This window comes from Helianthus annuus, chromosome 16 (genome assembly GCF_002127325.2).
Source record: "Helianthus annuus cultivar XRQ/B chromosome 16, HanXRQr2.0-SUNRISE, whole genome shotgun sequence".
In the NCBI taxonomy this organism is placed as follows: Eukaryota; Viridiplantae; Streptophyta; class Magnoliopsida; order Asterales; family Asteraceae; genus Helianthus; species Helianthus annuus.
Genome location: NC_035448.2, coordinates 136,414,112 through 136,428,248, shown reverse-complemented (window position 1 = coordinate 136,428,248; position 14,137 = coordinate 136,414,112). Strand labels below are relative to the sequence as shown.

The 14,137-nt window shown below is 37.8% G+C and overlaps 2 protein-coding genes across 2 annotated transcripts; one reads left to right on the top strand and one right to left on the bottom strand.

Annotated features, from left to right (window-relative positions):
• Nucleotides 1–421: 421 nt before the first annotated feature.
• On the top strand, nt 422–10,553 carry LOC110917547 (putative F-box protein At1g32420). Its single transcript, XM_022162074.2, has 2 exons — nt 422–620; nt 9,061–10,553. The coding sequence occupies exon 2, from the start codon at nt 9,139–9,141 to the stop codon at nt 10,300–10,302; it is 1,164 nt and encodes a 387-aa protein (XP_022017766.1). The 5' UTR covers nt 422–620; nt 9,061–9,138; the 3' UTR covers nt 10,303–10,553.
• LOC110919653 lies at nt 4,011–8,376 on the bottom strand. Its single transcript, XM_022163917.2, has 4 exons — nt 8,181–8,376; nt 4,689–5,195; nt 4,130–4,599; nt 4,011–4,016 (listed from the first exon to the last, which is right to left on the bottom strand). Exons 1-4 carry the CDS (start codon nt 8,374–8,376, stop codon nt 4,011–4,013), a joined length of 1,179 nt encoding a protein of 392 aa, XP_022019609.2.
• Nucleotides 10,554–14,137: the final 3,584 nt, after the last annotated feature.

Genomic DNA, 14,137 nt, shown 5'->3' with positions numbered 1-14,137 from the left:
AAAATTACATAATTTCTAAAAATTACAAAATTAAAAATTTCTTCTTGACGGGTCCAGGATGCCATAGTGGTGTTGGGTTCGTGGGATGGGGGGACCAGCGGGTTCAAGACAGTGGGTGTAGCCGGTGGGGTTTTGGTTCGTGGGATGGGGGGACCGGTGGGGTTGGGGTTGCAATATATATGGCCTTTGGGGGACCCGGGTGGCGGTTATAGAAGATGGGGGGATGGGGGGGACCAGTTTGAATTTTAAAATTCAAAATTTTAAAACAACCGCCTGACGTGGCGGGTGATCCAATGAGAATAAGCCAGCTCGTTTCGCCATACCGCCCCACGTCCGGCTTAAAAGCCAAGCCCCAAGGGGCCACACCACAACCTAAGCCCACCCAGGGTGGTGACTTGGACGTTTTCTCCCAACCCACGCCCAAACTCCCGCCCCATACCCCACGGCCTTAACCCAAACTAAAATGATCTATACTTGCATGGTCTCTATATATTCTCATAGACTCGAGTACACTGACACATATTTAAAAAATTAGAAACCCTAAAATTAGTGTCATCCAAGGCTTTCGGTTGAGCAATTCCAGTGAAAGATCGTCGTGGGAGCTACAAAGCATTCAAACGGTCCGTTTTCTTCTCTTCATTAATAATCCTCTTATGTTATCCGATCACCTTCATAACTTGTTCAAATAGTAAATCGTGTAAATTAGGATTTATGATTGTATTTTGGGTGTTTAATACTTTTTTTTTTGTAAAAGCAAATGATAGTATGATACCATATAAATTGTATAGTTAATAGTTAGGGCGAACAAAATTCGACGGTATTTTTTTATATTTCTGGTAGGAGATATATGTTCTATATGACCTGATGACAATGACGGACCCAAGATTTTTTTTCCACTGGGTTCCTTTTTCGGGTCGGTCCTCGTATGGGTCGAGGGACTGTCCAACGGCATTATTTTAATAATACCAACTTTTTAAGTTGAAATATATATTTTTATCGACTCGAATCAAATTAAGCCGAACTCAAATCGACTTTTAAATTCGGTTAAATTGTTAATTCGGATTAAGTTTAAAAAATATAAAATTGAAATAAAAAAAATGGATTAACTCAAAGCAACTTGAAATTGGATTGTTTTAATACATTTAAACAAACTTATAAATTTTACCACCACACCAACCATGTTAGATGTTCCATCTAATGTTTCCTATGGACCGTCTCTACTAACTTTTTGAAAAACATTGGGGTTCAGAGACCCCGACCCACATAGTGTGGGTCCGCCCCTGCTTGATGATATGCTTCAAATTCGATGTTTTTGCTTGCAAAGTTTTGATGCACTGGACTTTTTGGTTGTGCGTTGTAAGAGTTAGGTCCGTGTGATATTATGATGTGCTAGCAGTGTATAAGTATGGTTTGTAACTTGTGTTCTGTAGTATTTGAGTCTCTGTTTTATATGACGTCAAGGGCCGTTCCAACGTTTTTGGAGACCCTAAGCGAAATACAGAGTGGGGGGCCCGTTGAATTTTAAAATTGATATCTTTTGTGATTTAATTAAAGCTTCTTGTTTACGTCTTTTTTTGCCTTTTTTGCATCATCGGATTCCTAAGTTCGGTATCGATATACAAATTAGAAAAACAATGATAAATTAGGATTTGTGAATTGTGATGCCTCAATTGCAATTTAATAAATACTACAATTGGAATTCAAGAATGTCTCATATACAAATTAGAATCTGATACGATAAAAAAGCCGTTAGAAATTAAAAAAACTTACCTGATTATCCTTCAATTTGCGATTCATCATTCACGCCTACCCCTAATTTTGGAATTTTAGCCATAAGTTCTCACAGCTCATCAATCCCCAACGACGCCATTGAGTAATAACGGAAACCGCGGGCAAGAAAAGATGTTGGCGGGGCGGACCTGAATTAGGGATTTTAGGATGAATGATTGGGTTTGGATTTTGGAAGGGCACATTTTCTAAAAACGATGGAACGGCGATGATTGCTACGCTATTTCGCTAATCTTATTGTCGCATTAACCAATCGCATTAATTGGAACGATTGGGCTTTGGGCTTTTCTTATAAATGATTGGGGCCTTTATTTAAAAACCGGTTTAATTTTTTCATTATTTGGGCCTAATCCACATGCTTCATATGAAAACTTTTTAAGAAACTGGAGGACCCTATTTTACGGGCCTAGTCTTAGAAGCCCATTGGGCCGGCCATTATGACGCGATGAATGCAACAATCACTTCCGGTCAAGTGATGCACAATATCTAACGTGTTGTGATTAACTGTTTATATTTTGTATATCTAACGTCTCGTGTTTTTTTAACGTTTTAAAGATTATTCAATTTTTTCTCTCGTTGCTTGCCATTCTGTTTGTTTGTTTTATAATAGAGTAAACTTCTGTTTTGCTCCCTGTGGTTTGGTCAATTTAACGGTTTTGCTCCAATAGTTTAAAAATAGTCATTTTCCTCCCTGATTTTTCTAACTTATTTTCATTTTGCTCCCAGCCTCTAACTCCATCAGGGAGGAAACTGGCGACAAACTTGAAAGATTAGGGAGCAAACTGGCGACAAACTCGAAAGATCGGGGAGGAAAATGGCTATTTTTAAACTATTGGAGCAAAACCGTCAAAATGACCAAACCACAGGGAGCATATCCATGCTTTCTTTCTGATTCGTTTAACATCTCGAACTGATGCTGAGAAGTTCTCAACATGACCTGCGCACACATGTCGAAACCCATTAACCATGATTAGAAATAAATATATATAATTTGTAGTTATGTATTTTGTGCATAGTTATCAAATGCGTTAGGCGCACTCTAGGCGCATAGGGCTCGCTTCTCGCCTAGGCGAGAAGCGCAAAAAAAGCGATAGCCTGAGAAAAAAAAAAGCGCAATCAAATAAAAACATTAAAAAAACAGAGTTATGAACCGAAAAACCCAAATCCTCAAAATTCCGAAATTGTTCAAATATCATAAAGCTTAAAATAAAACCAACATTATTATGAATGACCAAAATATCCCAAAACCAAAACGGTTAAGACTTGAAAACAATAAAGTTCTTCCAAAAGTAAATAAAACTCAAAACCAATTGTTCTTCAACTTTAAAGATCATCATAGTCGGAATCGTCATCCACAGCAATTGCTTTGCCTTTTCCAGCAGCAACATTCACTTGTTCTTCCTCTTGTTCTTCTTCGGAATCTTCATCAACCAATCTTCTTGAACTAGAAGGCCTTGAAGTTGAACGCCTTGAAGCAGACGGCCTCGAAGCAGATGCCCTCGAAGCAGCCGGCTGTGAAGATCTTGTATTGTGTATACGCTCCCCTGCTCCACTCGCTTCTCCTACAACATCCCAAACCAAATCTCCATCATCAGTAAAAACTCTATCTTCACCCATCTTTCCTACTAACCATTCATTGCTATCATCAATATCAGTCAATGAAATGGGATCATATGCCGCATCCACATCGCGTCTATTCTTTAGCATGTTATTGTATTTAACATAGACGAGATCATGTAGTTTTTTATGCTCTAGACGATTCCTCTTCTTCGAATGGATCTGTTTAAGATTTGTATAAATATTAGATACAAGAAACGCTCAATCATAATTCATAATTAAATTTTATATTGGAATACTTACATGCTCAAATGTGCTCCAGTTTCGTTCACACCCGGATGAACTGCACGTTAAACTTAGCACTCTAATAGCTAGTTGTTGCAAATTTGGAGTGCCTTTCCCATACAACTTCCACCATTCAGCTGTTACATACAATCCAATTTGACACGTTATACATATAAAAATAAAGTCAATAATCTAGGTAAAAAGTATGTTAAAAAGTTAACTTACCAGGTGCTATTTTACCATGTTGTCGCTTTGCTGTTTCTAGACTAAAAAATCCAGACTGGTTCACCCAATGAATCAACTCAACATTAATCTTATCTTGTGTGTCCTTGTTAGGCTCAAGCTTGTTAATACATTCATGTAGTCCAAGGGACACTTCGTTATCGCTTTCAATGTCAACATTGTAGCAATAAAACTCTGGGTTAAGATAGTAACCCGCTGCGTGCAAGGGATGGTGAAGTTGGCAGTTCCATCTCTTGTCAATAATTCCCGACACAACAATGTATTCTGCATTATCTTCTCCTCCTAAAGCTGCTGCAATTGCAGTTTTTGCTCGTTCCATACCTTCGTACACGTAAACAGGACATTGTTCCAGAAAGAAAGTTGGGGTAAAAACAATGTCATTCGCTCTTGCTCCCTTACGTTCTTCAGCCCATTTACTTGTCGTCCACTGTTCGCTAGCAAACATGTTTCTAAGTGCAGATTTTTGTTTTTGCAAGCTTTGTAACGTAAGAAACGTGGTTGCAAACCTTGTTACTCCACTCCTTGTTAGCTCGTTGTTTTTAGTGAACTCCCTCATTAAGTTCAAGACAAAACTATGGTTATAAATATAACCAACAACGAAGATAGCTTGTTCAATAGTTTTTTTCACATCCGGAATCTTACCGATATCTTCTAGCATTAGATCCAAGCAGTGCGCTGCACATGGTGTCCAAAATAGATTTTTCCGCTTTTCCATTAACATTTTACCTACAAAAAATTGTAAACTAATTTGTTATAAACAGGCTGGTGCAATTTGAAGAGTAATCATAAACAAAAAAATCAAAAAATAAATTAACCTGCTAGCTTAAAGTTGGCCCCATTGTCGGTAATAACCTGAACAACATTTTGTTCCCCAATCCTTTCCACAAACCCATCTAGGAGCTCAAAAACCTTTTCACCAGTCTTCATATACGACGATGCATCAACGGACTCCATAAACACCGTTCCTTTAGAACCGTTGACAAGAAAGTTAATCAACGTTCTTTGCTTCCTATCTGTCCATCCATCCGACTTTACCGAACAACCGTACTTCATCCACTCAGTTCTATGAGTTTCGACCCACTCCTCCACATGTTGTACCTCATTGTTTAGTAACGGCACGCGAAGCTCATGGTATGATGGAGGCTTTAAATGTGGCCCATAGTTTCCAACAGCCGCAAGCATCTCTTTTAAGCAGTTCATATTAGCCACATTAAATGCAACCCCAGCCTGGTAGAAAAACGCTGCAATGGACTGTATTGTTTGGGCTCGGATCTCTTTATTACAAGCATCCTTGATGCTTGTTTGAACTTGTTTTCCTTTACCTGTTTTTATAAACATTACATACAACTGAGACAGCCATAAAAGCACTACTGAATTGATTAATAAGACAGAATTTAAAAACATTCATTAACTGAGACAGCCATAAACAATACTAATTTGATTAAGTCAGACAGAATTTATAAACATTAATCAACTGAGACACACATTAACAGACAACTGATGTGATTAATTAACTGACACACACATTACCAGACAACTGATGTGATTAATTAACTGAGACACACATTAACAGACCACAGATGTGATTATAATTAACTGAGAGATGTGATTAATTAACTGACACACACATTAACAGTCTGAGACACACATTAACAGACCACAGATGTGATTAATTAACTGACATACACATTAACAGACCACAGATACCACAGATGTGAGGGTGAGCGGGGCACTCCCCTAAGAGGGGAGTCCCCTCTCTTACGTACACCCAATCAGGTTATGCCACGTCAACTCCCCTCTTAAACTCCCCTCGCACCCCAATCTGATGGCGGCACCCCCCTCTTAGAAGAATTGTTTTTTTATTCAAAAAAAAAATGTTGATTGGTTGCTACAAGCATGGGCCCACCGATACCCCTCCCCGCACCCACTCCCCTCTTCGGTGTCTTCTCCCCGATTCCTCTCCCCGCACCACCTTCCCGCACCGATGGCGGCGGTGTTCCCGAGCGGTGAATGGGGTCACCGATCCCCCTTCCCGCTGGTGCCCCGCTCACCCTGATTAATTAACTGAGACACGCATTAACAGACCACAGATGTGATAAAAAAACAATTTATCATCAGTGGCGGACCCAGAAATTTTTCTATGGGGGTGCGGAACATTTTTAAAAATTTTAGGCCCCTAGGTATAGGAGTAAAAAAATCGGTTCGTATCGAGTCGGGTCAGGTCGGGTCATGTAAAACAAACGAACATCAAACTAAATTTATATAATAATCAAAAAATGTAAACTTTGTTACAAACATAATTAAAACGTCGACGCCCTACGGGTTTTCATTTTTTAAAATCTATTCAAAACATCATTTAAAACTAAATTTTTAAACAATTCTTTCTCTATATAACATAAGTTCATCGCTCCATAACATAATGTTTCAATTTTAATTTTCAACTATTCAAGCCTAGAAATCATAACGTTAGTTGTAATCACCCTAAAAATATATAAACAACATAATCACCCTAAAAATCATCTAAAAAACCATAAACAACGTCAAAACACACAAAATTTCAAACCTATTTAACAACTTTATTACCTTTTTTTTCTCCTATAATATCAACCAAAATCATCAAAATAACAAAGAAACTTACCCGTGTTCGGATTCCGGTTAGATTTGGTGTTAAACGACGGTGGTATGGTGGCTGATTACGGTGGTCGCCGGCTGCTGGAGAGAATCTCTAAAGGTTTTGGGCTTTAATTATTTTATTATAGTTTGAAATATTGTTGGGTTTGGTTAATGGGCTAAGACTTAGTGGGCTAGCTAGTTAGGAATTATAAGTGGGTAAATGTATGGGTATTTGGGTTAGTTAGGTACTAGGTTAGAACCCCGTGTATTACACGGGTTAAATAAATGTAATTTTATATACTAAATAATAAAAACTTATATCTTTATGAACCTTGTATATTGTACGGGTTAAATATATGTAATTTTATATATCAAATAATAAAAAAGTTATATCTTTAAAAACCATGTGTATTACACAGATTAAATACCCGACTCGATAGTAGTTTTGCATCAAGCTTTGGACATAAGGCACATAACACTTAGCAATCGAGACAAAGACCATGTATTTTTTAAAATTAAAAAAAATATATATATCTCTAAGAACCTCATGTATTGTACTGAATAAATGTAATTTTATATACCAAATAATAAAACCCGTGTATTGTACGGGTTGAATAAATCTAATTATATATACTAAATAATAAAAAAAAAGTTATATCTTTAAAAACACTGTGTATTACACGGGTTAAATAAATGTAATTTTGTAACCTTGTATGTTACACGGGTTAGATAAATGTAATTTTATAAACTTAATAATAAAAAAAATTATATCTTTATAAACCCCGTGTATTATACGGGTTGAATAAATCTAATTATATATAGTAAATCATCATCATCATACTCAATAATTTCATCAACTTTTCCATTGGAACGATTTGAATGTTAATATAGCCGTTATTATTTCCCTTGGGGGTCATTTTTTACCTTATTTTTTTATTTTTTATTTTACACTTTTGCCCCCAATATGGCAATATGTTAGTATAAATATGTATTGGGAATTTGGGATGTTTTCGTTACGTTAAAGAAAGCTCTCAAATGGTTTCATCAAATGCATTTTTTTTTTGGTTGTGGTCCGTCTACAAATTGTATGGTGGTTCATATGATGGCTAAAAAAATCCGGAAATTCGGTGCAACTTTGATTTATGTGGAATGGCTTCACCACCTGATTTACATTAAATATTTTTAAACTATTAACTATTTTTTAAATAAGATTGATTATAGAAGATTTACTAAATTTATTTTATTAATAAATAAATAGCTTCGAATATTTAATGTTTAATCCTTATTATAAAATATGAGATAAGGGTAAACCAAATAAAAAAGTGTCAATTTGGTAAATAATAATATTAAGTATGAAAAGATAGGAAATTACAAATATAGACATCTTCAATGAATGACACGTGTCTAAAATCAGGTTTCTTTTATTATATAGTATAGATTAAAAGTTATATAATTTAGGTAGTATTTTTTTTTTTAAATAAGAGTTTACAAAAAAAAATTAAAATATAAATTGATAACACTTTTTACCTAAGGGGTGCGTTCAAGGGTGCGGTCGAAAAATCCAAGGGGTGCGGACGAAAAATTACAAGGGGTGCGGACGGGATTTTTGACGGAATTTAACACTAAATTTTTTTTCCCCGGGGGTGCGCCCGCCCACCTTGAAGTGGGCTTGGGTCCGCCAATGTTTATCATACCTTTTGACCACATGACATCTAATGGCCCCTTCACATTAGTCTTCTGCCTCTTATTTTGCTGAGTTGGTATCTCTATAACTTCATCATCCTCCTCTTCATCAGCCAAATCAACCAACCCATCATTTGTTTTCTTGGCCTTTTGGCTCGCAACATACGCCTTCAACTCGTCTTTAACTCTTGTGGACACCTCGTACATGACTTGACGTTTCTGTTTCCTCCAATTTGGTGTAGTTTAGCACGAAAAATTCCACCTTTTGTGATCTTCTTGCAAAAGTTGCATGAAACGGCATTTTTATCATCAGGATTCCTCAGATGATTGTACTTCCATCCAGGGTCCGTTTTCCTGCTCTAGGATGGTCCATCATCTTGAGAAGCCATAGCCTGTAGCAGTAGCATAGTTCCGAAGGATCAACATGTACATGAATGATAAAAGAATAAATAACTAACTAACAGAAACACATACCTGTACTTTTAATTTGCCGGCAGAAAGTAACAAAGCTGTGAAGATGAATGCTGTTGCTGCGTATAGTCTGTTATATACAGAATGATATTGTATAAAAAAATAATATATCTCTTAAGTTTTTGAAATTCAAAATATCTTTTAATAATATATAAAGATTTTATGAGATATGATTCATAAATAATTAAAGTTAGCTGTTAAAAAAATCCAGTTTGTTATTATAGATAGGGTTTTTAAAAAAAAAAAAGATCGTTGCCTTTTTCATCTAGGACATAAAAGCGGACAATGCTCGCCTTGGTCGCCTAGGCGCTCCAAGCGATCGCTTTTAACAACACTGATTTTGTGTTTTTAAATGTTCATGCTATCATCATCACATTTATATAGATGACATCTGATTGTCTTGAACTTTGGCGGTTTCAGGATTCGAAGAGCTAGATCTGCCTTGCTTTGAAAACACTGGTTGAAACAAATCATCCCATTTCCATAACCAAAATCAAAATGTCAGACAACATACCGTTCGAACTCCAAGTGGAAATTATGAAGAGGCTTCCCGTGAAATCCTTGATTCAATTCCGAACCGTCTCAAAGGCATGGAAGTCTATGATCGACAGTTCAGTTTTTGTTGCTGATTATAGGACACAAGCAAAACATATATTTTTACGGTATGATGATATAACGGATCTCAGCCTAAGATACGTTTCAGTTGTTGACGACGATACTTTCCCCAGAAATAGAGTTTTTCTGACTCCTCCCCGATTGGTTACGGAGCGTGAGTATTTTAGAATATTGGGCTACTCTCACGGCTTGTTTTGTTTCTATCCAGGTAGCCCCGTCACTGGAAGGGGCAAGGCTCTTATTTGGAATCCATCTGTTAGAAAAACAGTTGAGGTTGTTGTGCCTAATGTGGCAGTTGGGGAAACATATGAAACCGTTGTAGGTTTCGGGGTTTGTCGTGTGACTAATGACCCTAAGATCGTCAAGATCACACATGTTGTTAGTTGGGAGGATATAGAGAGTGCACGTTGCATCCCCTGGGAAGTTGAGGTTTTTACACTAAGCACAGGGGCATGGAGAAGGCTTGGTGGCAATCTCCCTCGTAAATTGGTCCGCTTTCAGTTTAATACGGCTTTTGATTGTTGTTCGGTAGTTGTAGATGGGGTTATATATTGGTTTGCTACCGATAGGAATACCATGAATGGTGGGTCTTGTCATCTGCTTATATCATTTGATATAACAAGTGAACAATTTGGAGAAGTAAACCTCCCAAATAGGTTAGCACATCCCCCGCCTGAACGTTGGTTCATCTTGTTAAAACCAAGGGAGTCTCTTGTTGTGGTTGACAATGAGTGGGAGGACGATAGAAGGGTGTATGATGTATGGATGATGGAGGGTGGTGTTTCTAAATCGTTTACAAAGCTTTCCACTTTTAGCTGTCAGACAGATGATTATGTAACACCAATGGTATTCAGAAAGAGTGGTGAACATATAATTGAAATTGTAGACGACCAATATGCACATCTTGTTGCTTATAAGCCCCGTTCAAAGCAGATAGATGATCTTGGGATTGAGGGGTGGTTCGGTACATTTTTTATGCATCCCTACATAGAAACACTATCTCTGCTTGATCAGCCGACAGCTCGTAGTGATTCGGATGGTGATTAAATTTGGGCTTGGGTCTTTGGGTTGCAATTCAGGAGGGAAACCAATGAAAAACATGCCTTCTGGTGCCTTACAATTTAATCTAGATTACTATAAACTGTTGTGTGTTGTCGATGTATTAAAACCATGGACTATAATAGCATTTTCAGGTGATTCATTTTCGATTATATGTAACCAACCATGAATGATTGAATTTGATGATATTACATGGTTAAACAACTTGATTTTATGGCTGAAATGAACTAATTTAAACCTCTTGAAATTGTATTTAACATATGCATACCACATGCTCGACTAAATGTCTGTGAGTTCCAAACAGAAAGATGTCATCTTGCTAGTGTACTTGCATCCCAATTAATGCCTGTTTGTTGTAGTCTTATATTGTTTATGTCTCTGGCATTTGGATGTATAGTTTTGACTTCTGGACTTTCTGGTACACGAAAGGAACTTTCTGTACATATGACCTGCAGTGATTCCCATGTGTGGTAACATCTCATTGACCGGTTGTTGCGACTTACGATGATTCCTTGGCTAGAAAGTTTAGAACGTATCGTTGATCTATGAGTGTGATCCATAGTAGACAAAAGGCGTTGTGCAAGGCTCAACAAAAGCGCCTCACGTCTATCAAGACGTGCAGGCAAAAATTCAGGCCAAATTTTGCAAAAGCACAACTAAAAGTGGCGTGTTTATACTTTACGCCTTGTTTATCTCGGGCCCACGCTTTTGAACTGTGGCGCCTAGGCGACATGGTGATCCTTTGTGCCTTGAGTGTGCCTTCGACTACCTAGATGTATTGCCCGTGTTGGATGTTTGAAGTATGCGTGTTACTTTATAATACATGGGCTCTTGATCAAATTTGGTTGTTTTTTATAGGTGATAATCTTAATAAAAGTAGGGGTGTAATTTTTTACTTTTTGAGTGTTCTTTGTGATCAAAACTGAGTGGTTTATGATAATTTATTTTAATTTTTAGTTTACCAAACAAGCCAGTACCTATGTTTGATGTTGTTGACATATGGATTTTGGTTTCTTAAGTTGAGTTTGTGATGCACGGAAACATGAACAATTGATTATTTTTTTAACGGTCAACAGAATCAATCCCGAGCACTCTCGAGACACCCACTGGACAAACAGAGTACTTCGAGAGTAACCCGAGTCCACTGGGAAAAACCAGCAACCCACCCGCCTGTAGGCACGACAGTAGTGAAATTACCGGTAAAACTCGTTTGGCTCAAGGATCCAACCCAGGTTTCCCTAGGTCTCCCATCATTGCCCACAAGTGCCTCACTCTACACCAAGTGGGAGTTGAACCTGCATCTCTCAAGAGAAATGCAAGCCCTCCACCACTTGATCTAGAGATCATTGGCGAACAATTGATACTTGAGGCTTTAGCTTCAAACATCCAAGTAGATTCATACTATTTCTATGCAAGAAAAGAGATACATCTTCACTTGTAATAATACTTAAGTTTCAATTTAAGCGATGTTTTTTTGGAAAAATGTTAATGACTTCTCAATTCTCACTACTTGTGACAAATGTTTTAAGTTCTAAATGTTTTAAGTTCTGAAAAACGTTGATACTTTATTACTTTTGTGATCAAGCTAACTGCAAACTAAGGTTGTGTTTGTTTTTGCTTAAAGTGTCTTCAAAGGGCTTATGTCTGCGGGCGGGCAGACATAAGTGGTTAAAGACTGTTTGTTTTTTAAAAAAAAGAAGACCTGAAAGGGGTCTTTATTTGCTTAAAAAAAAGCTATAGAATATTGCTTCAAGATCTTCACACACATCTTCACACACCACCAACCCTTCTTCTTCCTGCCATCACCACCTCCGCCACCACCACCTCCGCCACCACCACCGCAGAGAGAGAGAGAGAGAGAGATCTGTGAGAGAGAGAGAGAGAGGGAGAGAGCTGTGAGGGAGAGAGACCGTAGAGAGAGAGAGATCTGTGAGAGAGAGAGCTGTGAGAGAGAGAGAGAGCTGTGAGAGAGAGAGAGGTGGTTCCGTGACGGTGGTTCCGATCTATTGCTCGTTTGTAGTCTGCGAACGATGACGGTCTAGGGTTTGTTACAGGGGGCTAGGGTTTGAACGATGACGGCAGGAGACAGAGAGAGAGAGAGAACGATGACGGCGGTGGTTCGATCTGACAGCGGTGGTGGTGGTTTCGCGGCAGGAGACAGGGGGCTAGGGTTTGCGGTGGGTTCTTGGAGTGGGGGCTAGGGTTTGCGGTGGTTGTTGGTTGTGGTGGTGGCAGGTGGACGGTGGTGGAGGAGTGGTGGCGGACGATTGTGATGGTGGTGGTGAAGGTGGTGGTGGTTGTAGAGAGAGAGAGAGTGTTTGTAGAGAGAGAGAGCAGAGAAAACTCTTGTGTGTGTGTTGTGTGTGTGTGAAGTTGTTTTTGAAGAAAAAAACAAACCCTCTTCTCCTTGCAGACTGCAGACATTTGGGCCACATCTTCTCTTGCAGATGCCTGCAGATGTGGTCCGCAGACTACAGACATTTTACATCTGAAAAAACAAATAACACCTAAGTTTCATAACACTTGGAAATTGGAATATTTTGAAAACTAAAATATCTGATCTGATAGTTTGCTACTTGTGTTTGTAAACAAAAACCTCGACTTGAATATGAACCCGGTTTGTATAAGCATTGCTTAATGTAAAAGTTAACTCAGTTGACAGGTAACGAAAGGGTGGTGCAAAAGTAGTAATCTTTTTCAAATTGATCAAAGACTATATACACCGAATAAAGCAGTCTCCGACGGTTCTCGAGCACCTGACTATAAAAGGGCTTATTCGTAACACCATGTTTGTACTATTAAATCAACATTTTCGCAATTTGTACATTATCACAATATTGCAACCCGTTTTGTATCCCGCAATAACGTATGAGTAAATCCACTAGTAGATTATTATTGAAAACGTATTTGAAAAGAGTCGGTATTTTCATTTAGTTTTTTTTTAATAGAATTGACCTAGACTAAAATAATCGATGCATACATTATATAACCCTACAAAAAAGTAACTTGGGGTACCTTAGGCTAATTTAATAGTTGTGTCTCTTCACATCACACCCTTAAATAATACTATTGCATTAATAAACACATACCATATATTAAACACATGTTATGCCAACTGCCAACCCAAACCAACATGTCCCAATATACACACCCCTTTAATAATTATATTATACCATTATACAATTAGCAACTTGGGTTATGTCTCATTTGTTTAAAAATCACACCATTAATTAGTTCATTTCACTCACACCCTTTCATTTTATTATATTTTAGCAACGTAGGTTGCCTTTAATGAACCATCATATCGTTTCATTGTAAGGTACCCATTTGATTTTAACTCAGGTTCCCTTTAATGAACCATCGCATCGTTCATTGTTAGGCACCCGTTTGATTTTATATACCGCTTGGACAAACCTGTTAATATCTCCCAAACCCCTTTGTCCTTTCTTCAAATGAAACCAACGGAACAGTCATGTCTCCACAAACCAATCCCTTTACTTAATAACCTACCGAATATAAGTTCGACCAACCAAACGGTGCATTGCATATAGTTTAGCCATGTGGCAATATCAAGCATTGTATGAAAAATCAAGCGGTGTATGCTTTTTATGAACCAACATGATCCCTCATGCGACTAGGCTAATTAACGGAAACATAGAAAGTCAATATTACCTTAATATCGTCTTTTGTTAAAATGTAAAATTCGAAATTTAAGATAATGCAAACCTGTTCAACACCTTGAACCGGTAGAACCGGATTTACCGCCGGTACATAAGACATACCGTATTTGGGTTTTACCGGCCTTTATCATACTGGGTCTCCG